General features: G+C 57.2%; 2 protein-coding genes across 3 annotated transcripts; both read left to right on the top strand.

The window, feature by feature from the left end:
* Positions 1 to 1,159: 1,159 nt before the first annotated feature.
* Positions 1,160 to 11,324, top strand: ZNF703 (zinc finger protein 703). Of its 2 annotated transcripts, XR_007908386.1 has the most exons (3): positions 1,160 to 1,472; positions 1,895 to 4,100; positions 7,216 to 11,324. XR_007908386.1 is itself a non-coding variant. In XM_051811755.1 (2 exons), exons 1-2 carry the CDS (start codon positions 1,260 to 1,262, stop codon positions 3,272 to 3,274), a joined length of 1,593 nt encoding a protein of 530 aa, XP_051667715.1. In that variant the 5' UTR covers positions 1,160 to 1,259; the 3' UTR covers positions 3,275 to 4,263. The 2 variants fall into 2 exon arrangements, 1 of the variants encoding a protein (XP_051667715.1); XM_051811755.1 differs by lacking the exon at positions 7,216 to 11,324 and having other exon boundaries at positions 1,895 to 4,263.
* A 4,069-nt stretch (positions 11,325 to 15,393) lies between these two features.
* On the top strand, positions 15,394 to 26,246 carry ERLIN2 (ER lipid raft associated 2). Its single transcript, XM_051811756.1, has 11 exons — positions 15,394 to 15,546; positions 15,654 to 15,735; positions 15,966 to 16,012; positions 16,478 to 16,539; positions 17,246 to 17,371; positions 19,149 to 19,222; positions 19,590 to 19,648; positions 20,596 to 20,687; positions 20,997 to 21,086; positions 22,564 to 22,643; positions 23,647 to 26,246. The coding sequence occupies exons 1-11, from the start codon at positions 15,440 to 15,442 to the stop codon at positions 23,854 to 23,856; spliced, it is 1,029 nt and encodes a 342-aa protein (XP_051667716.1). The 5' UTR covers positions 15,394 to 15,439; the 3' UTR covers positions 23,857 to 26,246.
* The last annotated feature ends 210 nt before the right edge of the window (positions 26,247 to 26,456 follow it).

The raw sequence follows: 26,456 nt of genomic DNA, 5'->3' as shown, positions 1-26,456 counted from the left end.
GAGTGGAGCCCCAGGGGTTTGTGAAACTAATTCAGAGATGTCTGGACAAGGTAACCAGAAATAGAAAGTTAACTGTTGGAAGTTTATTAGTTACACATCAGCCTGCACTGGCACAGGAAGATTTTTAAGACTTGGCAAACCACAGAAAGGAGAAAATGCCTGGAAAAAAAGGAGTGTTGTAGGTTCATAAGGGAATTGCCACTTTGTGAGGGTCCTGAGTTAAAAACAGCCCCCACTGGGGGGCACTGGGACAGGACAGGGTACAGCTACTGGGTGCAGGGTTGGGTCACAGGGCACAGGCACTGGGTGCAGGGTTGGGTGCTGGAGCTGTTGCAGAAGGGGTGCTGAGCTGTGCCATGCCAAGCTGTGCCAGGTTGATCTTAACTAAGCCATGCCATGGCAGGCAAACCATGCCATACCAGCAGTGCCACGCTACGTGAGCCATGCTGTGCCATTCTAAGCTGTGCCAGCAGTGCCATGTCAGCTGAGCTGTGCCGTGCTGTGCCATGCCAAGCCAGGACACCACTGTCATGCCACGGTAGCCGTGCTCTGTGATGCTGGTGCAAGGTGTGTTAGTGGCACCACGCCATGGCAGCTGAGCCATGCCTTGCTAAGGTGTGCTAGCAGTGCCAAGCCATGCCATGCCGTGTCAGCCGTGCCAAGGTGTGCCAGCAGTGCCAATCATGCCATGCCATGGTAAGGTGTGCTAGCAGTGCCAATCATGCCATGCCATGCCATGGTAAGATGTGCTAGCAGTGCCAATCATGCCATGCCATGCCATACCACGCCAAGCTGTGCCAGCAGAGCCATGCCATGCCATGGTAAGATGTGCTAGCAGTGCCAATCATGCCATGCCATGCCGTGCCACGCCAAGCTGTGCCAGCAGTGCCGCGCCATGCCATGCCATGCCGTGCCGTGCCGTGCCGTGCCGTGCCCGCCGAGCCCCGCAGCCGGCGGGCTGCGCTCGGGCCGGTGCCGCGGTTCTCCCCCGCGCGGCGGCGCGGGGCGGTGGCGGCGGAGCGGCGGCGGCTCGCCCCCCCCACCGGCGGCTCTCCCCGCCCCGGGGGCCCGGCCGGGCGCGGATTGGTGCGCGGCGCCGGCCCCCTCGGAGCGCGGCCGCCATCGGGGCTATTTGACGTGTCGGTGGGGCCGGGGAAGGGCTTCGTCTCGCCGGGGCCGCCGCCGCCGCCGCTCCGCCGCCCGCCCGGCCCGGCCCGGCCCCGCGGAGCCCGGGCACCCCCCCCCTTCCCCCGCCCCAAATGAGCGGCGCTCCCGGCGGGCCCCGGCCGAGGACCCCGCCGAGCCGCGGAGCCGCGGCCGCCCCGTCGCCCCGGCCGCCCCCCGCCGACCCGCTGCGCCAGGCCAGCCGGCTGCCCATCCGCGTCCTGAAGATGCTCAGCGCCCACGGCGGCCACCTCCTGCACCCCGAGTACCTCCAGCCGCTCTCCTCCACGCCCGTCAGCCCCATCGAGGTCAGTGCCCGCCGCCCCCCGACCGCGGCTCGGACCCCCGGCTCCCCCCGCCCGGCGCTCCCGGTTCTCCCGGCCGGGCTCTTCCCGGGCCGGCGCTCCCGGCTCTTCCCGGCTCGGCGCTCTCGGTTCTCCCGGCCGGGTTCTTCCCAGCCCGGCTCTCCCGGCTCGGCGCTCCCGGTTCTCCGGCCGGACTCTGCCCTGCCCGGCGGCCCCCGCTCCTTCCCTCTCCGCCGCCGCAGCCGCAGCCTCGCTCCCCCCCCCGGTCCTTCTCCCCGGCCGGGCGCGTCCCCCCGCCCCGTCCCCCCCATCCCCGCGCCCTGGCTCGGCGCCGGGCCCGGCCCCGGGGTTTCGGGGGGTGGGGGGTGAGGCGGGTGCGGGGACGCCGTCGGGGTCCCCCCTGACCGGCTCCGCTCCGCCCGCAGCTGGACGCCAAGAAGAGCCCGCTGGCGCTGCTGGCCCAGACCTGCTCGCAGATCGGGAAGCCCGACCCGCCGCCCTCCTCCAAGCTGAACGCCGTGGCCGCCGCCGCGCCCGCCGCCGAGAAGGAGCCCACCGCCCGCCCCGCCGCGCTGAAGCCGCCGGGCAGCGGGGACGCGCCCGCCGAGGACAAGTCCAGCTTCAAGCCCTACTCGAAGGGCGGCGCGGAGCCGCGCAAGGACGGCGGCGGCGCGGACAAGGCCGGCTTTCGGGTGCCCAGCGCCGCGTGCCCGCCGTTCCCCCCGCACGCCACCGCCTCGCCCGGCGGCTCCCGCGGGGCCTCGCCGCAGCACCCCGACCCCAAGGGCGCCGAGGAGAAGAAGGAGCCCGAGGGAGGCAAGCCCAGCCCCGAGGGGACGGGCGGGGGGCTGGGGCGCGGGGCGGTGGAGCCCGGGGCGCACGGCGAGCCCCCCTCGGGCCGCAAGTCGGAGCCCCCCGCCCTGCCGCCCGCCGGCCATGTGGCCCCGGTGTCGCCCTACAAGCCGGGCCACTCCGTCTTCCCGCTGCCGCCCTCCAGCATCGGCTACCACGGCTCCATCGTCGGCGCCTACGCCGGCTACCCGTCCCAGTTCGTGCCCGGGCTGGACCCCACCAAGCCGGGGCTGGTGGGCAGCCAGCTGCCGGGGGCACTGGGGCTGCCGGGCAAGCCGCCCAGCTCCAGCCCGCTCACCGGGGCCTCGCCGCCCTCCTTCATGCAGGGATTATGCCGGGACCCGTATTGCCTGAGCTACCACAGCGCCTCGCACCTGGGCTCCAGCAACTGCTCCAGCTGCGTGCACGACCCCGGCAGCCTGAAGAGCGGATACCCCTTGGTGTACCCCACGCACCCCCTGCACTCGGTGCACACCACGCTCTCCTCCAGCGGCACCCCCAGCCTGCCCGGCCACCCCCTCTACACCTACGGCTTCATGCTGCAGAACGACCCCCTGCCCCACATATGCAACTGGGTGTCTGCCAGCGGACCCTGCGACAAGAGGTTTGCCACCTCGGAGGAGCTGCTCACCCACCTACGGACCCACACGGCCCTGCCGGGGGCCGAGAAACTCTTGGCGGGTTACCCTACCTCCGGGCTGGGCTCCGCGGCCTCCTGCCACCTCCACCTCCCGCCCGCCGCCCCCGGGAGCCCCAACACGTTGCCCGCCTCGCTCTCCTTGAGGAGCCCACACACTTTGGGACTAAACAGGTACCACCCCTACGGCAAGAGCCACTTGCCCACGGCCGGCGCCCTGCCCGTGCCCTCCTTGCCGGCCGCCGGACCTTACTACTCCCCGTACGCGCTCTACGGCCAAAGACTCACGTCAGCTTCCGCACTGGGATATCAGTAACCCCGCAGCTCCCGAGCCCCAGCCCCCCGCGCCCTCCTTGGACTCTGTATTTATTACTGTATGTTAGCTTAAAGCTGGGAATATAAGTGCATTATACACCAATGAATCAATGGTATGCAAAAGTCTGTGTCCAAAAAAAAAAAAAAACAAAAACAAAAAAAAACCCACCCCGAAAAAAAAAGAAAAGAAAGAAAGAAAGAAAGAAAAAAAAAAAACAACCCCTCTTTACTTTGCAGGTGTGGGGCTTTGATTTTTTTTTTCCCCCCTTCTCGTTTCTTTTGAATATTTTTTTTTTCCTTCCCCTTTCTTAATTTCCCCCCTGAGAAATTCTTGCATGACTCCTGCCACACATGGAAAAGAAAAAAAAAAAAAAGGCGTTTTCCTCCTCCCCCTCCGCGTTTATCGCTCTGGAATTCTGTTCTCTGCGTTTGTAATTTGCAGATATAACTCTCTTTTTTTTGTAATTTTTTTCCTTTTTTAATTTTTTCCTTTTTCCATTTTAATTTTTTTTTTTAATTTTTTTTTGCCTTTTTAAATTTTTGGTTATTTTTTTTTTAATTCACTTTTTTTTCCTTTTTTTTTTTTTTTTTTGGTTTTATTTTTTTTGCGCTGTGTCCGGGGGCCGCGGGGGAGGGGGAAATCTGTGGATGATGCCGGCTGGGCGATGGTTGCTCCCCATCTCAAGCCGTGCTCCCCCCGCGGCCGTGCCCCGCCGTGGGGCTGCAGGACCCCGCGTGTGTCCCCCCACGCCCCCAGCCCGGGGGGCTCGAGGAGCGGCGGGCGCAGCGGCAGGACCGGCGGCCCCGGGCGGGCGGACGAGCCCCCGGTAAGTCTGATTTTGTTAATAAACGGCTCTTGGTTGTAACCCACGCTCTGGTCTCGTCTCGTCCCTCCCGGGGGGGTCCGCCCGGGGCCGCGGGGTCTCAGCACCATCTAGTGGTGGCGGGTCCCGGGCACCGGAGCCCCGCGGGACCGAGCACCGGAGCCCCGAGCGCGGCCCCGGGGTGCTCGGGGGGGACTCCGGGGGGGTCTCCGAGCCGCCGCGGTGCCCCTCCGTCCCCCCCCTTCCTCCCCGCGTGTCCGTGCCCCTCGGTGTTCCCACGCGTGGCAGCAGAGGGAAGGTTCGAGAAGGTGTTTGAGCGGGGATGGATGCGGGAGCCCCCGTGCCCCCGAGTCGCTGCGGGGAGCGGGTGGTCGCACCCCCCCACGCACACCGGGGGTGCAGTTTTAGGGGTGGCAATGCGGCAGAAGCGGGGTCCCAGACCTCGGTGTGAGGGCCCCCGGGAGCTGGTGCAGGTCCTGTCCCCCCCATTTGATCTTTGTGCCAGGAGATGGGGGTGATGAATGGCTCTGGCGTCGGTCTGGCTCCATCCCCGCTGTGTTGGGGGGCTCGGCCGGGCAGGGGGCTGTGCCAGGCAGGGGGCTGTGCCAGGCAAGGGGCTACCACCCACCTGCCCATCCCATTCCCCATGGAAAGGGCTTTTACTCCAGCAGTGGGACCCCCGGCCGAGCCCCCATTCCCCAGTGGAAACCCCCACACCCCATTGCCCCACACCACTTTGTTTCTTCTGCCTCACTCCTGTTGCATTTCGGGTGAGTCACGCAATTAATCCCTGTTAATTGCCTTCTCAATATTGCTTTATGCCCTGTGTTTAGATTCCTTTGTGCCCTCTGAGCTGAAAAATAACGTGCTGGGAACAGGGACTGCTTTTGCCGAGGGGATTTCTATTTTCCTGCCCGTTCCTCGAGCGCGGCTGGGGGCGTGTGGTCGGCAGGAGGGCTTGGCTGGGGTCTCCTGTGGCAATGGGAGAGGCTGGTGGTCTGGAGGCCAGTCACCCCTCGGCCACTGGAGGGGTGGGCAGCACCATTCTGAGCTCCTCAAGGCTGGGGAAGGCTGTTTTGGAGGGTCTATGGCTGACCCTTGCCCTGTGTGGATGTGGCTGGGGTCTGGCTCTGCCTGCAGTGGTCCCGCTCCTTCCAGGCAGGACGTTTGCTGGAGGAGGGCCTGGGCTTTGCAGAAGTGGGGTTGGAGCAGGGGGGCTTTGCTGAGGCTGTTCGCAGGACGTTGTGGGGCGGTGGGTAGAGCAGCTCCGGTGCTACCATCCCCTCCGGGGGCATATTGGAGGTATCCAGACCCCCGTGTCCCTCGGGAGCATCGCTGCTCCCTGGGTGTCGCCCCCACTCCTGACAGCGACGCTGCTCATGTCGGCCTCGCTCAGGCACCGCCCGTCCCCGGCATAAATCACAGCTCCTTGTCTGCGGCTCCGAAGGGCCGGGCCTGTCGCAGGTTCCTGCACCGGCGTTTTGCCCCACGGTGCCTCTCCCTGGCCGTGGCCTGGTTGGTGCTGTGGGGCGGGAGGGCGATGCCGCAGAGCCCGGGACGTGCCGGAGGCGCGATGGCCCAGTGTGGTGCCAACACCGGCGCGATGGCCCAGTGTGGTGCCAAAACCAGCGTGATGGCCCAGTGTGGTGCCAACACCAGCACGCCCGGCACAGCGGCTCTGGGTCTCCGGGCTGCTGGGGCCGTGCCACGTGCCAGCAGTGGAGCAGCCTGGGCAGGGGGAGAGGGGCTGCACAACCCCTGTCCTGTCAGAGCCCCCTCTCCCAGAGCTGCCGGGTGCATCCCTGCCCTTATGGCAAAGCCCTGTCTCCCCTCTCCCCCAAACCCTCCTTTCTCCAGGATGCTCCCTGCTCCAAAATTGAGCCCGTGCACCTTCCCTCCAAGCTGGATGCTGCTCGGATGCATCCTGCTGCACAGGAGGTTCCCTGAGGAATCTTTTTCCCCTCCCTAAAGACTGCAGCAGCGGGGCCAGACCATGTAAACAGTGTGAGTATCATCTGATAGTGGTGGCACTTGGGCTGGAGCTGCTGGGGAACAGTTGCGTTGCCAATATATTAAATAACTCCCCGTGTAATGTATGCCCAGGTTATTGCGGAATTCATTTTATAATAAGAGCACTGGGATGCACTTTATTAATCATTCTGTCTAACAACCTGCACTCCACAGTTTCAGTTTGATTTGATTCAATCCTGTCTTTCTGCAAAATATATGGCTGAGTGGGTCGGATAATGTATGGCTTAATTTAGAGTTGTATGGGTTTGAATTACCATTTTCATAATGTGCTGTGCATTAATGTGTTGCATCATTTATACAGAAAAATGTGCAAGGTTTCAAACCTCTCCAGGAGGCAAAAGTCACCTAAAGGGAACGCAGAGTGACAGAAAAAAGGCCTTTTCAAGCCCAGCTGGGGCTGGGAGAACACCGGTGGGTGCCGGGCATGGGGACAGCAGGGTTGGGGCCGTGCTGGTGGCTCATTTCCCCGTGGCACAGCAGCACCTTTTCCAGCTCACCCCGAGCTGCCAGGGACCTCCAGCACTTGACTCGCCGGTGACCCCGGTGCCGGCGCTCGCCGCAGTCGCGCCCGCCGTCACTCACCCCGCGCTGCGAGGAAAAAGCTCTGATTATCCAAATACAGTCATTAAAGGGGAAATGTGTTTTTAGGACTGTCAGAGTGATTAATGAGGGTTAGCAATCCTTGCAAATGCACTTGTTTAGTCTAACTGGCAGCCTCTCCTCTCCTATTGATTTATCGTGGCAGTTGCCGGGGCCGTGGTGTGTGTGGAAGGAGCGGGGCCGTGCCGGGGCTGCCGGAGCGGGGAGCACGGCGAGGGGCCCGGCCGAGCGGCACGGCACGGCACGGCACGCTCCGCCGTGCCGGAGGCAGCCGAACAAAGGCAACATTATACCTTGTGCCGGGAAGGAATGAGTCGGACGCACACGCCGAGCCGCTCCGCGGGCCTTATAAATATCCCCGTCTGTAAAGCCCGAAGCCCAGCTGACCACAGCCCGCCCAATAAATACGTGAATGAAAGAGCCAGGCCCTATTTTTGCTCGCTGTTTTCCTTCCTCTCCTGCACACAAACCCCCCGGTGTCTTTTAGGTGATGCAGAGGTGGCTGCCCACAGACGTACAAGGCGTTTCAGAGTCCGGAGCGTCCTCGAGGGCCAGAGCAGCGCCCGCCCAGGGGTCAGGTCGGGATGCAGAGGCACAGGCCAGAGCAGAGCCACGGTGGGTGGATGAGAAGTTTATGGGCTGCATAAAGCGGCTTTTCTTTCCACGTGAGCACTGGTGGAAGCCCCGGAGAATACGGGCTCTGTGTTCGTCCTCACAGCCAGAGTGGTCTGGATGTCTCCTGTCCCCCTGCCAGCGTCCCTGCACCCAGCCCGGCATCAGGGGTTTGCCCGGGGAGACACTTTGTGCTGCGTGAGCTGAGAGCCGACCTGGAGGGACAGACCCGTGCTCAGAGATGGCAATGGAGTTCCTGCGCTGGAGCTGAGCTGGAGCCCCACGGGAAGGGAGCAGCTGGAGCAGCCGGCGGCGGTGGCACGGAGTGGATGGGGCAGCACCGGCACACAGAGCTGCCCCCCTGGCCAGCACCGTGAGCCCAGCACTGCCCTGGCCTGTGGTTTGCCTGAGCAGTGGGGCAGCACAAGTGACAAGAGGCCTTGGAGGAGGCGAGTGGAAAGGAGCAAAGATCTCGAGGTGCTCAGGGAGCCCCCCAAGCCAGAAGAGCGTGGGCAAGCGCCCGGGACACTGCAGTGGCCAGGAATGCCGCGGGTGGGAGTGGACTTTCCTCTGGCTCTGGATAACGGCTGAAGAGCTGCTGCTGCCACTGCCCTGGCTGTGAATCAGTGCATGGAGCAAACCCTCCAGCAGCACCGGCACCAGCTTCCAGCAGCAATACACCGACATCTTCCTCAGCTGAGCAGGACACCCGGCCGTGGCTGGTCACTGGGGACCCCGTGGGAAGTGCACAGCGGGACCCGTGGCCGTGGCTCCCCTCTCCTGCAGTGTCTGAGCAGTGTGACAATCCAACACGGGCACGGGGCAGGCGACAAACACCCCAGTCCTGAGGCTGAGCCCCGTGTGGGGCCACGGCCATTCCCTGCAGAGCACAGCCCCCCCAGCACAGATTGACACTGGTGTCTGTGAGTGATCCTGCTCGTTCCTGCGGTTCCTGGTTAATAGTTATCCCTCTGTTTATTATCCTGGTGAATAACTGGAGAGTGGTAATTCCATGCACACAAACATTTCTTCGACTGAACCTCGCTGGAGAGCGCTGAGGGAGGTACTCAGCTGACAGCTCCATGTGCAGAGAGCGTTCCTGGAGCCCGAGTCACAATAACAAACAGATTTACACAGACCGTGGTGCTTCATAAAGGTGTTTATGGAAACCTCACAGAGCGGCTTTGCCGTGGCTTCATCCCACCTTCCAGCAGGAGACGGATGACCCCTCCAGTGTGGCAAAACCCAGAAGCATACAAAGGACATGCAGCACCCCGGGCATCTGGTGGCTTTAGGGGCTTTATAGACCCCTCCTGCAGTAGAGCAGAGAACCAAAATGGCCTTTTTTTTGTCCCCCACATCTGCAAAGGGCAGCTCCCTGGCGACACATGGGGCTGTGCCAGTGCCCACCACAGCAGCTCCTGGATCTCCACCGGTGCCTCCGTGAGAGAGGGAGATGCTTCTGCACCAAAGAAAAAGGACTGGTAGGAGCCTGGGGTCCCAGTGTCACCTCTCCATGACCAGCTCCTGCAGGAGGAGTGGCTGGGGGCTCCAAGAGTGAAGGACAGGAGAGAGAGGGGGACTGAGCGTTAAAGATGTTCTGGATCTTTCTTGCTGAACCCTCACTGACTTCTCTGCGCTCCTGCTCTGCTGAGGAGGGAGGAGAGGGACAGCAAAGCACCCAAAAGATTTGCTGTGTGTTTCTCTCCTGGATGAGAAGGATGGGGCTGCTCATCAACCCCACCAGGAGCCCTGGTCCCCTGGGCACAGCTGCCTTAAAAGTGACTCCTTGTTTCTGCTGGAGCAGGGGTTTTGTTCCTCTTCCCTTCACAGACTTAGTAACAACCGGCAGGCTGGAATGGGATGGTGGCCAGGTCCTCGTCCGAGGTGGGAAGAGCTGTGTTCTGTGGAAACTGGAAAAGGAGTCGAAAGCCCTTCATTCCCTTTGGGGTTCCTGCAGTCTCTCGGGCTCTGGTTGAGTTTTGTACTGGCAACAGCTGGGATGGGGCTGGTTGGGTGCATGCCGTGCCCTCTCCTCTGCCTGCAGAGATGTGCTCTGTCCCCATTGCTGCCTTGATAATTCCCAAACTTATCCGAGTCATCTGCTCCGGCGCAGCTCAGGCACAGGAATCCTGCGGCACTGGTGGAGCCGGTGCCTGCAGCCCCCGGGCTGGCTCTGGACCCCTGTGGGCCGAGGAACCAGGTCAAAGAGCCAGGAGGAGCCCTGGGGCAGGCTCGGGGGCTCCTCCCCAGGGAGCACCCCCAGGGAGCCCCAGGCTCCGGCAGCCAGTGTCCAGCCACCCACTTTAGGGGTGTGGCAGACCCCAAGCCCTCCTGGCCACGGGGGAACCTTTTGGGGCACTGGGGTTTATCGTGCAGGTCTGGGGTCTTGCTCTGGGCTGTTGGGGAGCGAGAGGGTGTTTTCTCCGTGCCAGGGGTGCCGCTGGCATCCCGGGGTGCTCCTGCTCATCCCTCTGCCCGTGCCCTCCTCCCGCCGCCCGGGAGCGGCCCTTTCATCTCCCGGGTGGGTACAAATGGAGCTGTCAGCTGCGATCAGCCCCGCGATATGACAGGTTGCGGGGCCGGGGCCCCTCGAACAGAGCAGCCTTGTCTGTCAGAGCCGCCTGACACTCCCCATAATGGCCAGATGGATGAGACTCTGAAAGTAGGGCCCCGGCGCGTTTTCAACTCTATTTTGGGTGAAAACACTTCTTGAAAGATCTTGAAAGGAGCTGGCAGTTTAGTAGTTCAAATGATTAATGAGCACTGGCTCTGCCGGGTGGATTTCTCGCGCCGTGCCAGCAGCTGGGCTGCTCCAGCGGGCCAAGACACGCCGCACTCCCCCCGCGCCCCCCGGGCCCCCCCCGAGCCCCCCCCCGGTTTTCCCGGAAATGACACCAACGCGACAGGCCCTGCATATGGAAAAAGTTAAATATAAATTACTGCTGAAAGAGGCCTCGCTGAGCGGAGTTAGTTAAAGATGTTTATGGATTCAGAAACACGGGCCTGCATATGTATTTAGGGATGACAAATGTGATTCAATAAGTCAGGAATTTCTCCGTGGGCTGAGGCAGGACCCGCGCGGCGCGGGCGCTGCTCTGGGCTCTCCGGCTCAGCGCCATAAATCCTGCAGACAGTCTCCTTGTTCCTTCCCGGGCAGCTTGGGATTGATTTTCATTTTTTTTTCCCCCGGATCAGACCGAGTCGCTGCATCTCCTGCACTTGGGACGCGACAGCTCTGCTCTGTGCCTGGGCCCTCCATGGTTGGGGGCTTGGGAAAACTCACTGGCTGCTCCGTGTGGGTCACTGGGGACTGTGCCACCCATGCCACCCCCAGTGCCAGGCACATCCCTGTCCCCGAGCTCTCCCGTCCCCCCGCAGAGCCACAGACCCTTCAGGACTGTCAGTGGATGATTAATGACCAGCAACTCCAGATTGCTAATTTGGGTGTTTGACCCAGTGTTCAGTGAGTTCAGCCCTAATTCTGCAGCACCTTCCCGTGGGCACCTGGGGGGGTCTCATGGAGCCTGGGGGGCACCCACGTGTCCCCCACCCAAACTGCCCTGTGTTCCCGCTGCTCTTTGGTGTCTCACTTGGGGTGCACAACAAACTGAAGCAAGACACCCCTAAACTAAACTCCAGCTGCTGGGGTGGGGGCCAGGCAGGGATGGCAAACCCATGGCAGGGATGCTGGATCCATGGCAGCAATGCCAGGTCCGGGGATGCTCAACTTGGTGTGACCAGCAAACCTGCAGTGATGGGCAGTGCAGGAACCATCCCCTTGGCTCCCCCCATCCCACACCTCCTCACAGGGAAGGGCCTTTCGGGGGGTCAGCACCCGGCCAGGCCTTGGACCCACAGCCACATTCCTTTGTCCTGATTTTATTCGTTAGCAGCGTTTGGCCTGGACACGGAGACAGCTAATGAGGGACGGAGTTTATTGCAGTTTGATTTTTCTGTTAAAACAATACAATAAAATAAATGCACTTGGAAATCTGGTCTGTGTTTGTACATAGGAGATTTATGGCTCTGGAGGCTTCCAGAGAGGCGCAGCCTTTCATTCCCTTCCTTATTGGAACAGATCATGTTGCAGAGTTTAAAGGGCTCTGGAGTTGTGATTTATTTGAAGGGAGAAATGAGGGAAATCCAACTATCTGTTCCCTGGCTCAGATCATCTAGTAACTCCTGGCCAAGGGGACGGATCTGCACCTCCTCCATGGATTTTTTTTATTTTTTTCCCTCCTGTTGCTTACATTATCCCACTCTAAATATATCACCGAGCCAGGGCTGAGTCCTGACCTGGGCTTCAGCACCTCGCCGAGGCTTCCCCAGCCCTTCCCGGAATCCCACAAATAAATTTCCCCCCTGGAGCCCTGTCCGAGCTCCTCTGCTGACAGGACAGGACCTGCACGGGGCCGGCCCTGCCTTGATCCAGAGCAGAGACCAAGGCAGGGATCTTGGGTTTATCTCTGGGATCGGGTGATAACTCCATGTCACCGGTTCCTGCTTCCTCCCAGAGGAGCCCTTTCCCCTCCCTCGCCCCTCTCCCGGGCAGAGGACAGCATGGCAGCTTGGATCCAGGTGAGGGTTTGTGCCTGGAAGCCTTTTCCATGAATTCCCTAACCCGTCAGCCTTGTTTCTGTGACTCAGCAGGATGATGCTGCAGTTCCCACAGCCGAGTGGGACCAGGCTCCAGGCCGGGGCTGCTGCAGCCGCTTCCCTCCCGTTCTCGCAGAGGAAAAGTGTGTTTTTCCCTTCTCTGAGGTTTCCTGCTCCCCGGGGATGAAGCACCTGGGTGGCTGTTGTGGGGACAACCAGAGCTGCCCTGGTGCACCCCAGCCCATCCCAGTCATCCCAGTGGCTGCCACCAGCAGGAACAAGGTGAGATCATTCCCTGAGCCCACTTCAGCCTTTTTTTTGAAGCATTTGGTGTTTGCAGGCCAGAGCTCTGTGTGTTCTGGTGCAACTCCTGCTTCTCCTCGGTGCCAGGTACCTCTAGGACATTTGGAAAAGACCAGCTGGGGTCCCACCATCACTGTCCACCCCTTGCTGTGCTGTGTTGGGATGCCCGTGAGAGGAGAATTCCCTTCTCTGTCGTGACCATCTCACTGTGGAACAGGGAAGGAGCGACTGAGATTTCCAGCCAAGGGGGGACCTGACTCTGAGGGTTGCTCTCCTCCTCCTGTCCCAGCATCATCCCAGCTCCATCCCAGCTCCTCCAGCCCATGTTTTTGGCAGGGTATTCTCTCCCCTCTGCACACAGACGGTCTCTGTTTGCCATTAGCCTCCCCCCCTCTGCCCTCGGAGCTGATCCCAGCGCTAATTCTCACGCATGTTTCGGGTAAATCTACTTTCTTTCCCGGGATGAATTGTGGTTTCCAAGCGCCATTAATCATTTCCCTTTAGAAAACAGCGTCGGGGGGCTGGAAACACATTGCTCCTTTATTTACTGGGGGATGACCTGGCAGGCTGGCACAGGGCCACGGGGCCGGCGCCTGCGGGACGACGTGGGGTGTGGAGTGAAGCCTCGGGGTGAGCTCCCCTCTGCTGTGCCGGGAGTTGGCTCCCACCAGGGTCACCTCCCCTGAGGACAAACCCCCTGGCCCTGAGGCTGGGGGTGAGCAGGAGCCAGTGGAGCAAGAGGATGGCGATGGAGAGGAAAACCTGGCAAAATGCCACGATTTCAACCCTTTCCCAAGCGCCTCTTCCTGGAGGGGTCATTCCCTGGGAGCTTGTTTGCCCCCTGGTCGAGGGCAGGAATGTCTCCCTGCTCTCTGCCTGCCCCACGTGCCCCTTGCAATACCTGGGGCGTGGAATCAGGACCCTCAGCTCGTTGCCCGTGGAGGGTTCAGGTGGGTCCTGAGGCAGAGGAACCCCCTCGTGCCCCGCTGGTGGTGGGGACGGGGCACGGCCAGCACATGTGAGCTGTTCCCTCCTCGCCAGGTCCGGACTGTCAGGGGATGATTAATGGCCAACGCCACAGAACTCCCTGGATTGCCAAGTGCTGCATTGTTAGTGCTGACACGGAACGAGCCCGGACAGACTCGAACACAATCCTGACCCGTCATCGGCAAATAACGTTGGATGGACGGAATTTGTGAACCCCACACAGCCCCTCTCCCACCCCCTTCCCTTCCAGAGCTGGGGCAGAGTGGGAAGGGGCCTGGCCAAGTGCTCTGCACCCTCCAGCTCCAACTCCTTCCAGGGATTTTCCTTCCCGGGCTCCACTGCTCCTTTGGGTTTCAGCAAGGAAGGAGAAGCTGGGATGGGGATGGAGATGGTTTGGGATGGGATAGGGAAGGGGATGGGGATGAGATGGGATGGGAAAGGAGACGAGGACAGGAGTGGTGTTGGGGATGGGATGGTGATAGGGATGGGGACGGGATAGAAATCATGAGGTCAGGAGCGGGGATGAGGATGGGATGGAAATGGAGATGGAACAGGAGTGGGGATGGGGCAGCACTGGTGAGGCAGAGCTTTCCACCCCACAGCTCCGGCTGTGCACGGAGGTAACCTTAAACGCCAAGGAGGAACGGCGGGGACAGAGTTTTTCCAGCCCTATTCCCAGCTGTCAGGCGGTGATTAATGGCCAACAGCCTCGGAATTGCCTTTATTGCCAGCCCGCCATTGTTACTGTGACAGCTAATGAGGGCGGACAGACTTTACACAGCGCTTGGCCCCGACGGAGCGGCCCCGCGGGGTCCGGAGCCCGAGCCGGGCGGGGGGACCCTCCTCACAGCTCAGTAGGGCCCGAGCCGGGCACGTCCCACCCTGGGGAGCCTCCGAGGGGCTGCCCATGTCCCATCCCCGCTCCATCCCTCGCAGGCCTGGGACTGTGGGCACCCAGAGACCTCGAACTGTCCCGATTAACTCCGCAGAACACCCCATACCCCCAGGGATATTTTTACGGGGACAGGGCAGGGATGAAGAAGTTTCGAGCACCGGAGAGAAATGGGTGCAATAAACCATTTATTCCTACAAAAAAAGCCCGTGCTGTTAAAATCCCGGGCCCTGCGGCACAGACACAACTGAGTGTTCCTGGCCCCGGGTCCAGCAGTAATGATTTTTTTTGGCCTTTATTTTTTTTTTTTTTAGGATTATTACAAATAATATTTACCTTTGTGCTGGTTCACATCTTGATGCTGTTAAACACATGGCCGCAGCTGGTTTCCCGTTCAGGGGAGTGATATAGCTCTGGTATTATGAGGCAAAACCTCTCCTGCAAGCCAGAACACCCCACATTTAAAAATCTATTACTTTTCAATATTCCATGGATGTATTTTGCTCCAGCTCACAGCAATTTCCTAGTTTACCCTTATTAAACCGAGAGGGGCTGAGTGGAGGTTTGTGATTTATGAAACACATACTAGATTCATTAAAACCTTTAAAGATTTAATACATTTTATCAAGGCCTTAAATCTGGGCAAACGCCTTTAAAAAAACACCAGCTACGGGGTGTTTTTCATCCCCAGCGCCCCTTTCGCGCTTGTTTAAGAGCCGTAAAATTCGGATTGACAAATTCCATCCCTTATCCCTAAACGGGCGCTGAACCCTCCGCTGTATAACCCCGGAGATCCACCAAGCTCCAAGATCAAATTATTCCTCCTTTATTGATGTTTTTAACACGTTTTTTGTTTTGTTTTGTTTTTTTTAATACTGGAGAACAACCCGAATGAAAAAAAAAAGTTTTTTTTTTTTTAACAGTTACACGTTTTGAACTTGAACAATTTGGGAAAAAAAAAATTATAGTTGGAACAGCAGTTTCTTCTTTGCTCTCCCTTGGAGCTGGATCTGGGGGTGCGGGGAGTGCGGGGTTTTGGGGGTGCGGGGGGTTTGGGGGGTGCGGAGTTTTAGGGATGCGGGGAGCGCGGAGTTTTGAGGGTGCGTAGTTTTGGGGGCGTGGGGGGGGTTTGGGGAGTGCGGAATTTTGGGGGTGCGAGGGGCGGTCCCGACGCGCGGGCGGGGGCGGGTCTCGAACCCGCGGCCTCCGGCTCTTGCTCCGCCGCTCCTCCATCGCCCCCTGGCGGCGACACCGCCGGCGGCGGCGGCTGTCGCGCGGTGATGACGCAACTGGCGCGCCGCCGGTGCCGGTGCCGGGCATGGCCCAGCTCGGCGCCATCGCCGCGCTCGCCCTCGGGGTCGCGGCCGCCGCGCTGCTCTCGGCCGTGCACAAGATCGACGAGGGGCACATCGGCGTCTACTACCGGTGAGGCGACCCCCCTCCCCGCTCCGCCCCGCGCGCCGGGAGAACCGGGCTTCTCCCGCTCACGCCTCTCTCTCTCTGCCCCCCCCTCCTGTCTCGTTCTCTCGCAGCGGCGGCGCGTTGCTGACCTCCACCAGCGGGCCCGGCTTCCACCTCATGCTGCCCTTCATCACGTCCTACAAGTCAGTGCAGGTGCTGCTGGGCCCGGGGGAGCCCCGGGGGTCGGGCGGGGCCGGGCAGTGCCCGGTACCGGGGGGAGGTGGCTCTCGGGGCGGCCCCGCTGAGCCCCGAGCGAGGGGCCGAGCGCCGCGGGTCCACCTCTGTCTTGGGAGGCTCCCCCGGGGGAGCCCCGCGGGCAGCGGGATTTGCGCCGCGAAAATCCCTCCCTTTAAGCCTCTTTTCCTTCAATCCCCCCCCTCCAGACCACGCTGCAGACGGACGAGGTGAAAAATGTCCCGTGTGGCACCAGGTGAGATGTTCAGCTCTTCCTCCATCCTGGCTGGAAGCTCTGGGTCCTTTCCCTTTTCCACACTGGTTACTCCAGGGCTTTAAGATTGTTCTCAGGGGCTGAATTTCCCCCCCCCCCATAGCCACCAAACTGGGAGCACTGGGAGGCTCTGAAAGGTCGATGAGCCCACCCAGGGCCATGTCTGTGCCACCATTCCTGGGGGCTGGGCGAGTTTTGGGGGGTGCTGGGGGGGTGTTGGGGTGCTGAGCAGGGCTGGGGTGGGTTCTGGGGGGTGTCGGGGTGCTGAGCAGGGCTGGGGTGGGTTCTGAGGGGTGTTGGGGTGCTGAGCAGGCTGGAGTGGGTTCTGGGGGTAGTCAGGGTGCTGAGAGGCTGAGTGTCCCACACTCAGCCCACTGGAGGGGATTTCTCCCCCCTCGAAGCCACTCAGCCCCCAGTGAGTGTCATCCCCCTTTCTCTCCCTTGCAGTGGGGGAGTGATGATTTATTTCGACAGGATCGAGGTGGTGAATTTCCTCATCCAGAGCGCGGGTGAGTCCCGAGTTCTGCACCCCCCAACGCGCCCTGGGGGGGTTGTTCTGCACTGAGAGGAGGTCAGGAGGTCATGGTTGGGTTTGGTTTGGAGCCAGGCTGTACCACAGGTGTGCCCCAGGCACCTTGAGCTCCTGGGTTTCACTCCTGGCCTGGCTCTCCTGGGAATGTCATGTGTTGGTTATTTCTTCCTTTTATTACCTGTGTTATCCCGGCCCCCCGAGCTTTGTGCAGCACCAGAAGTGATGGGAGTAACCCATGAGGTGTGCAGGGGGGCAGCCAAGGGGAATGGGGGAAGCAAAGGCTCCTCTGGAGCTCAGGAGGAACGACCCATGCGACCTTTTTCCCAAATCCTTTGATTTTTAACGTGCTGGTGGTGTGCTGGAAGTGCCTGGCTCAGTGGGAGCTGCTGGGATCTCTGTTCCATGGCACGTGCAGGACACTGTTCCCAGTGTGCAGGGGTCACACCGGGGTGTGTTTGCAGCCATGCAGGGAGGGCTGGGGGTGGTTCAAACCCTTCTGTTCACAAGGGCAGGGGATGGATATTGGTGAAGCTGTCACAAAATAAACCAACGTGCCCTGACCAGAGGGGCTGTGTGGGAGGGTGTCCCTCGTTTCACACCTGCTCTGGGACTGGGCCCCAGGGTTTTCCCTGAGGGTGCTCAGCCTCCTTCCCCTCCTTCCCCCGGGGTGTCTCCTCTCCCAGTGTACGACATCGTGAAGAACTACACAGCTGACTATGACAAGGCTCTCATCTTCAACAAGATCCACCACGAGCTGAACCAGTTCTGCAGTGTCCACACGCTGCAGGAGGTGTACATCGAGCTGTTTGGTGAGCTGCCCCCGGCCTTTCCCGTGGGATTGCTGCTTCCAAGGGTTCTTCCACGGGCTGTTGGTGCAGAACCCCCAACTGATGAGCTTTTATCCATTAATCCCGTGTTTGCTCTGTTTGGAATCAGGGTTGTTAAGCAGCTGCCATCGTTTATCCCTGTTATCTTTTGGAGCTGAGTGCTTCAATATGTTGTAACAATAAACTCCAGCCCCAGCCCTGCCAGTAGCAGAGGGCTTTAGGGAAGGGAGTGGGAATTCTGTGGCATTCTCTGGGTGTGTAGCAGCTGTGATGGGTTGAATCAGTCACAGGATTTGCTTATCCAGATGGAAAAGCCAGTGTGTGGCTCTTTGCTGTTACAGAAAGTCTGAGCAAGCACTTCCTGGCCTGAGGGTTTGATGAGCTTTGGGTCATGCCCGTGGCTGCAGTGCCCATAAACCAGGAGCGTTGGCAGGGGCCTGCTGCCCTTCCCAACGGGAAATCCGGCAGCACAGGGAGACACATGGCAGGAGAGGCTGAGGAAGAGTTGTGGTTTCTTGCTAGAACTAGTCCAGTGGCTGCCAGTGCTGAGTGTTTTGTTTCTGGCTCTGGACTGACAGGAAATCCAGCCTTTCAGCACTGGCAGTGCTGCCTGCGGGCACTGAGCTGCTGGGAACGCTTTGGGAGCCCAAAGGGACGGGATTTGTGCCCGAGAGAGCACGGGGTGTTTGCAAACTCCTGTTCTCTGTTCAGACTGGGCTTTCCAAGGAGCCTGGCTTCCCACTTCCTGCACAAGCTGCAGACCTGGGGCTGGGATCCCCCCAGTTCCTGCTGGGGGGGTTCCTGGCCCGTGGAGGCTCCAGATGTCGGCAGCTGCTGACGACAGCTGCTTGAAATGGGCTCAAAGCACCCGGTCTGCACAAGAGGAACTTGTACAAACTCCCCTGTAGCTCTTGGTCTGGGCTGGCTGGGTCTGGCTCGGGGCTCTGCACTGGGGCACAGCCCCTCTCAGGCGGCCTCTCATCATCCTCTGCCCCCACAGCTGCCAGCAGGTGCAGGGAACTGATAACAGCTGCTTCCAAAACTCCTGGCTGGACTTCATTAGGAGCCTGAGTTCCAGATAGGAAACTGGGACCAAAGCAAACAATCCAGGAGTGTGATGTGATCCCTTCTCAAGGCTGTTACAGATTTCTTCCCCTTGCACTTCCCAGCAGGCCCCAACTGGAAGCTCTGCCCTCCTTGGAGCTTTCATCAGAGCAGGGTTTTGGGTTGTGTTTCCTTTTGAAATCCTCAGCTCCACTGGAGTTCTGGGACTCCTTGAGCCAAAGAGACATTACTGATGATTTTTGCAGCCTGTTAAAGTAACTGATGGAGCCATTTCCCATTCTTGCCTTTCCATTTGCCTTGTGTCATGCTGGCACAGGTGCAAGCTGAAATCAGTCAGGATTTAGCTGGACCATGTTACTTCAGGATCCAGTTGGGAAGATCAGTGGAGGAGGGGGTTAGAGCACAGATTCTTTATCATAAAGATGCCACTTCTGGCTCAGGGAGAATCCAAACTGCAGGTTATGGGAATTCGTGCCTGCAGTGTTCCTGTGGTCTGTCCCAAGTGTTGGTGCTGGTGTTGGAGATACTGGGAGAGCTGGGAACCTTCCTCAGGGTCAACCCAGCACTTCTACATCCAGCTTACATTTGTAGTTTCCAGCAATAAGAAACGTGAGCCATCCCAGCTCACTCTGGGTGCTGACAGCAAACTGCCTTGGGGGTGTTTCGTTACCTTTTCTTTTTTTCTCTCCTTTAGATCAGATTGATGAAAACCTTAAACTGGCCTTGCAGCAAGACCTAACCACGATGGCCCCTGGATTAATTATACAGGTAATCAGGATTTGACTGAGATATCGAAGGTGCAGCTCCTGAGGAGGGATAAGGGCTAAATTTAAAAAAGTGCTTTACAGCACAGATTTCATTTCACTCCAGTGGGAGCAGCGTCCTTCCCATCCCCCACACAGCTTCTGGTGTTGCTCTGGGTGCTGGTTTGCCCAGGTTACCACCTCCTGTCACGTCAGGAGATCCTCCAGCCCCGTTTCTGTGTGGGTTTGGGGCCTGGTGGCAGTCTGTGCAGCTCTGTGTGGCAGAGCACACCCGCAGTGTGTGTCCTCCCCCCGTCCCCCACAGCCCCGGGGGCCGCTGGGCTTTTGGTTGCTGGCTGCTTGCCCGAGTTTCCCTCGCTCTCTCTCTGCAGGCAGTTCGAGTTACAAAGCCAAACATCCCTGAAACAATCCGGAGGAATTACGAGCTCATGTAAGTGCCTCGGACTCTGCACCTCTGTGATCCCAAAAGGAGCCAGTGGGGCAGATCAGCAGTGCCCTTGGCCTCGTGCCACCCTCGGGGAGGGGCTGGAGCAGTGCAGTGGGGCTAGAGGGGTGCAGTGCTGAGCACTGCAGGGGCTGGCAGGTCCCTGCTGGGGGAGGAGGGCTTTCTCCAGTTGGAACCCTTGAGCACAGCAATGATTTGCCCCTGGGCTCCTTCCCCCTGGCACTGGCCCCATGTGGTGGGTGAGGGGCAGGTGGATGGATTTCACCACTAATCCTCTTGTTTGACTGGGATGGAGAAACTGTTGATTCAACAGGCTGAAGACTTGCAAAGCTTTGAAATAACTTTCTTTAATAGCACTTGACAGTGCTGATCCCTTTTCAATGCCCTGAGCCAGCTGCCTCCTCCTGCCCTTGGTCATTCAGGCATGCCTGTGTTCCCTGAGCCCGCTGCCAACAGCATGTGCAGGGCAGAATGAGACCCCTCTCATCCATTCTGCTTCCCTAGCATTTCATGTGACCTTTTGGGACTGTGGTAAGTCCTGTGTGGTATGGTCATGGTAGGAGAGTCCCAAAATCAGCCTGTGTTCTGTTGCCATAAATACAGCAGGACGTGTTGAGAGGCTTGTTCTCAATTCCAGTGTCTGTTCCCTGACTGTGAGCAGGAGCAGGGTATTTTATTTATGATCACACTTTTCAAACTCATTAATGTGAGTAACACCAGTAAGGCGGAAAAGGATTTAGCGTGTAAGATGCACCCCTGGAAGGGTTCAGAGCATGTGTGGACGTGGCACTTGGGGACATGGTTCAGTGGTGGACATGGTTCAGTGGTGAAAATGGACACGTGCTGGAAGGAGGGGTGAGCCAGCTGGGGCTGTGGGGGGAATCCCCACACCAGTGAGCTCAGGTTTTTAACTGGTTTCTCCTGCTCACCAGGGAGAGTGAGAAGACGAAGCTGCTGATTGCGGCGCAGAAGCAGAAGGTGGTGGAGAAGGAGGCAGAGACAGAGAGGAAGAAAGCTCTCATCGGTCTGTGTGGCTGGGCTGGGAGGCTGGGACACAGGGCTGGCTGTGGGGGCAGGCAGCAAAGAGACCCCAGACTCCAGGGAGGGATGCACCTTGTTCAATTTGGGGTCATCTCTGACCTGAAACTCTCCCAGAGAGACTCAGGACTTTGCACGTGGGTTCCAGCTTTGCCTTCTGAGGGCTGGAAATTCTTCCCAGTATTTATTTCCACCTGAAGTGGGTGATGATTGAGGACTTTCCCGGGCGAGGCTGCTTCTGACATTCAGAAGATGGTGTGATGACAGTGTGGGTGTGTTCCTGTTTTCATTTCAGAGGCAGAAAAGATTGCACAAGTTGCTGAAATAACTTACGGACAGAAAGTGATGGAAAAGGAAACAGAGAAGCGAATTTCGGAGATTGAAGGTGAGGGGGGCTGAGCTTCCCAGGCAGTAAATCCTGAAGCAGTTTGCCAAGGAGTTCTTGAAGTCTGTACTGACTGTGTTCTTCAATCCAGGCTGACGTTCACAGGGGTGGAGTTTCTGAGCAGAGGCAGGAACAGGAACGTTTCTCTGCAGACTGTGCATCTTGAAACTCCCTCTCCCAGGTGCTCTTTCTAGGAGGTTGTGCTCTTAGGTTAAGGAGATGTCCCCCCACCCACCTGATACAATGCTTTATCAAGGAGACTCCAGGGCATGGAAAGGGCTCTGCAATTCCAGCTCAGAGTGGCAAGGCCTTATTTTCCCTTCCATTCCTTCTAGGGAATGACAAGCTTTGCAGAAGCCACTGAGGAGCCAATGAAGAGTTTTACAGATCAGCAGCTTTTCATTAAGAAGTTCTTTGCAGAAATACAATGGGGTTTATTTCTTGTAGATGTGTGTCAGCAGGTGTCAGCCCCTCAGTTCAGGGCTGTGCTGGCAGAGGATTCCTGCCTCCCTCATTCTTCCTGGTGTCTCTGACTGGGACAGACAACTCCTCTTGGCCAAAAGAGAGGAAGTTGTGAGCCAAACCGTCCAGTTGTTTACATGATTTTTTTAAGTGTAGCAGCTCTCCCTGCTAGAGGAGGTAAAAAAATGGTTTATCCAACTGTGCAGCTCCCAAATCCAGACTGGCCTGTTGCATTTGTGTGGCTCCATGTCCTAGGAGGAATGTCAAGAGATGAGCAGGACTACACTAACCTTAGCCTGGATGTGGTGGCCTGGTATCCCATCATTGCCATGGGTAGGTGTGAAGCCAGAGGGGAAAAGGAGTGCAGTACAGAAAGGGGAAGTGTTCCTTTCCTTAAATGGCTCTGCTAGGAGTCAGGAATTTCAGTATCCCACAGGTTCAGAGCCTTTGAGCAGTTGTTGATACAGCAGAGGAAAGCTCTGCAGCAATCTGTCTGAGGGGCAGAGCCTGTAAAGGTTAAAATCCCCTGCTCTGCGTGCCAGAACCTTCATCTCCACATCCCAGACCAAATCCCATCTGAGAATCGCATCCACAGGCACAGACCTCATCTGCAGAGAGTCTGCTGGGCTGTTCCAGGCTGTTCCTGGAGTCCTGGGCAAAGGCTGTGGGTAAATCCCACGTCTGCAGGGGAACAGTTGCTGCGTTTCAGCACGAGAGTCAGTCCTGGCTCGAGAAGAAAGAGCGAGCTGGGCCCACGTGATGGGGATAATCAAACCCTGCTGTCTGTGAAATGCTTTGAGCTCTGCAGTTGAGATGCAATTTACTCACTTAATGCTCTCGTCCTGCAGCCATTTAGCTGGAAACTGAGCTCCCATTTTGTTCCCTCTTCCCCTCGCTGTATCCCGTGCAGTTCAGATGTGGCACTGGCCACTTTATCTTAAAGGTTTCCAGCTGCAAACGGTGCTAACGTGGCTGGAAATAAAAAATCTGACTCAGAGCATGTGTTTGCTTCCAGATGCTGCATTCCTTGCACGGGAGAAGGCGAGGGCTGATGCTGAGTGCTACACTGCCATGAAGGTGGCTGAGGCCAACAAGGTACTGTGGTTTCCTCTGTGGTGCCTCAGCATCATGCTGCAGGGGAATACTCAGCACTAGAGCAGTCAGTGATTATTGTCTAAGTCAAAAAAACAAAACAAAACCATCTCCTCTCAGCAAAGTTTCCACCTGACTGAAGCATTTAGATCCTTATTTGCAAGTTCATTTTCTTCTCTGGACAGATAAATATGTCGGGATGTCTGAAACCTCTGCTCTGCCAGATGCTAAGGGGCCTGGCTCTCTCTGTGGATGGAATATCAGTTTCAGTTGTGATGAGAAATGTGGATTATTCCAGTCTCAAGCTGGCAGGCAGTTGGAGCAGGGAGATCTCCGGGGTGACAGGCAGGAGTAGAGTAAATCACAGTTCAGGGAAAGAACAAACGGAGCTGATCTCGGACACCCTGGCAGAGCCTTGGTACTGCAAAAGAAAAAAAAAACCAAAACAAAAAACCCAACCTGGAAACAGGAAAATTACATGGATACAGCTGCCAGGTGTGTTCCTGCCTACAGCAAGTTCCCAGGATGTGCCAGCAGGAAGCACTTCTGTTCTGTGAGGAGGACAGAGGCCTGGGGTGGTTTTGCACAAGTTTTGCCCCAGTTGTTCCATCCTCTGTGTTATAATGTCGTTATCCTGAAAAAAAAGTGAGCTCTGCTCACCCAAACACTCTTCCTGGAAAACAGCCAGGGATATTTTCCTTCCCAGTAGCTCACATTGCAAGGGTTGCAGTGAGGGATGTGCTCTCGGGCATCTCCATCACGTCTGGGTTGAACATTTCCCCAGCTGCTCCCATCACTTCACTTTTCAATGTGCCATTTAGTCACTGGGATTTAGAGCTTTGCTGGGCCCTGCTGGCAGAGAACCTTCCCAGGGCACTCTGTTTGCCCTGTGGAGGGGCTGGGCACTCCTGGTAGGGCCGTGGAAAGGAGGTGCCTCGTGTGCTCCTGGCAGGAGTTTGCTTTTGCCCAAATCTGGGCTGTTGTGACCCGTTTTCTCTCCATGCAGCTCAAGTTGACTCCCGAGTACTTGCAGCTGATGAAGTACAAGGCAATTGCAGCCAACAGCAAGATCTATTTTGGCAAAGATATTCCCAATATGTTCATGGACTCTGCAGGGAGCCAGACCAAATCTGCAGAGGGACTGGCAGAAGGAATCCAAGATGAAGATGGGGCAGGAATCAGCGAGGACACAAAACTGCTTCATGGTGTCAACTGAAAGATTTCTATTCGTTTTATATCAAAAAACCCCCATGAACTGGGAAGTTCCTTTTTGTTTTCCCCCTTTCCCGTGCTGAAAGAGATGAATCAGACTTAATCCTTTCAATCTTTTGTATGACAATTAGACACAAGGACTTTGGTAATTATGGGGTGGGTTTTCGGGTAACTTCTAAGCAGCCAACTCTAGGTGTGTCCTGTAGCTGCACCTCCCCTGCTCTTGGTCACACACAGCCAGGAGTCTGGAGAGGCTGGATGGGAACTTAATTTGAGATTGAGGTGGTTCGTAGCAGTTGGAGGTAAAGCAATGCTGAGGTTTTGGAGGGAGGGGAATCGCTGCTACGACTTGTTTTGTTGTTTTTTTTCTTATTGGAAATTCCAAGTACTCTGTTTCAACCCCCTTTCCAAGCAAGGTGCTAGATCTGTACACTACACGTGGCTGCTCGAGGCCTGGGCAGTGGCAGGTTCTGCTGAGCTCACGTGCAGCACGAGGGACAGAAGCTCAGCTGGAATCCTGCAGGTTCCCAGTCTTTTTGGGGGGGGATCGAAGCCTTAGACCGCACGTCACGCAGGCAGTGACCCCAAGTCCTCATTTGCTGCATCCTAACACTGCTTTTTTCCACTTGTCATGTTTTTTGTAGCAGTTGGGCTGCTGGGTGAGGGTGTGGGCACAGGGGCAGTGTCCTGGAGGGCAGAGCTGGACGTGATTTTCAGTGAAACCAGGCTGCAGGCGTGGAAATTGTCACAGTCACAGTCAGAAAAACCAGGGAGGAAGGAATTTTTGTCTCAGGGACCCTGACTTTGCAGAAAGCCTTGCAGGGGAGGAGCTGCTGGAGTGACCAGACGGTCGTTAACAGCTTATTATCTGCTCTGCAAGAGCGACTGGATCTCGGTGTTTTCAGAGTCTGACTAGAAAAAGGGCATTCAGGTGAGCTGAGATGAGCAGAACTGAGCTCCTGGGGGTCTGGGTCTGAATAGACCTTGTGGAGGGAAGATTTCAAGAGTAGCCAAGGGCACAAACCATCATCCTGAAAGGTCCCAGGGCAGAGAGAAGCAGCTCTTGTCTGAACTGCCCGAAGTTGAATTCCCCTCTTTCTCTCAGAACAGTGCTAAAATGCACCTTCCACTTCAGAGAACTGAGGAATTCCTCACATCTCAGATGCGAGGAGGGAACAGAGTTTTGTTTTTCACGTGCAAAATTCGAAGTTCAGGCCTAGAGAGAACATTTTTTTTCTCTCCCTACTCCATCTGCACTTGGCAGCAGAGCCTGGTAGTTGATTGCTGATATGATTTGAGGCCAATATCCTCATCTGAGATGATGCCAGTGCTCGTCAGAGACCAGCCTGTTGCGTTCACAGGCCCGTGCCCCAAATTCCTGCTGCCCACCACCCCTGGCCTCACCCTTCAGTGTTTAAATCTGCAGCAGTCTGTGTAACAAGGCATCACACTAACAGAGTTCTGATGGATCTCAGCTGCTGGCTCCAGGGCTTTTACAGCAGTTCTCTCTTCCCTGTTGGGAGAGTGACTCTTGATACTTGAAAATGCAAAGTTAGAAGCTGAGTGTTTCTGCTGGAGAAGAGTCCCATCTTCTTTGTATTTCTTGGAAAATAGGACCTAAGGGAAGTCCCATTTCCAGACCTACATCAGACCCACAGCACTCAAACAATTGCATCCCCAGGGGGGCTGCAGTATTCCTCACTCATAACTAGGTCTGTGCAGGGAGATTATAAACAGGGAATAGCAGAAATTTAGCAATGGGAAGGTAGAACCTGATCCCTTGAGGATGAGTTTGTTTGGGATTGTTCTATGTTCATGCTTGAGGTTTCCATCAGCAACTAAAACCTCCTTTTACACAAGTATTTTTCACTAATGAAAGGACCCAACTAAGCCAAAGTGGTATTATAAAGTCATTTTTTAACGTATGACTTCACAGCAAGACAATAGCTTGGGATAAAGAGCTCTTAAGGATTCTTTTAATTAAAACCATGACTGCTAAAGTATTAATGTAATTTAGTTAAATTGTGCTAAGAGTAAAAAATCAAAAGCAAAGTTGAGTGTATCAGTCTTGACAAGCCAAAATCCGTTGTTGCATCTTCATTCACTCTTTGTAAAATGTCCTGAATTTTCCAGAGTGGATCTGTCATTCCATGTAAACCTTTATTCCCTCTGTCTCCCTCTTAAAGGGGCATTTTGTCCTGTTTCCGTGATTTTGAGGTGAAGATCTGAATTTTAAACCCACTCTCTCACAAAGGAAACAGAGGTTTGTGGCACTGCTGCTACCTGGGAATGGCTACGGGGAGCATGGGAATGCTCTTTGATCTTCTTATGTACTGAATTCAAAGCCTTTTTATTTTGGTATTTGCTATGACAATAAAATGGCCTTCGATTTTACTATCTTCAGTTTTCACACCGGGGTTTGTGGAGGAGCTTTAACGTGATGTGTGGGTGTATTTGCAGGGGGAGAGTTTCCAGAGGGAACACTGAGGCTGTCGGTGCTCCGGTGGGAGTGGGGAGCTGGGGGGTGCTGGGGGTCAATGCTGGTTCTCCCTCTCCAGGGAGGAGGAGGAAAGTGGGAGAAGGGGCAGAGGTGTCCGTGTCCAA

Source organism: Manacus candei, unplaced genomic scaffold, assembly GCF_025592945.1.
Source record: "Manacus candei isolate 608988 ecotype Guabito, Panama unplaced genomic scaffold, ASM2559294v1 h1tg000084l, whole genome shotgun sequence".
NCBI classification, from domain to species: domain Eukaryota; kingdom Metazoa; phylum Chordata; class Aves; order Passeriformes; family Pipridae; genus Manacus; species Manacus candei.
The sequence above is the reverse complement of the archived record's forward strand: the minus strand, read 5'-3'. Positions and strand labels throughout refer to the sequence as shown.

Bases quoted from the DNA above. Each gene is read 5' to 3' on its own strand.
- ZNF703 (XM_051811755.1), top strand. From the start codon at position 1,260: ATGAGCGGCGCTCCCGGCGGGCCCCGGCCGAGGACCCCGCCGAGCCGC. The intron at 1,473-1,894 runs GTCAGTGCCCGC...CTCCGCCCGCAG, and splicing joins CGCCCGTCAGCCCCATCGAG to CTGGACGCCAAGAAGAGCCC.
- ERLIN2 (XM_051811756.1), top strand. From the start codon at position 15,440: ATGGCCCAGCTCGGCGCCATCGCCGCGCTCGCCCTCGGGGTCGCGGCC. The intron at 16,013-16,477 runs GTGAGATGTTCA...TCTCCCTTGCAG, and splicing joins AATGTCCCGTGTGGCACCAG to TGGGGGAGTGATGATTTATT. The intron at 19,649-20,595 runs GTAAGTGCCTCG...CCTGCTCACCAG, and splicing joins CGGAGGAATTACGAGCTCAT to GGAGAGTGAGAAGACGAAGC.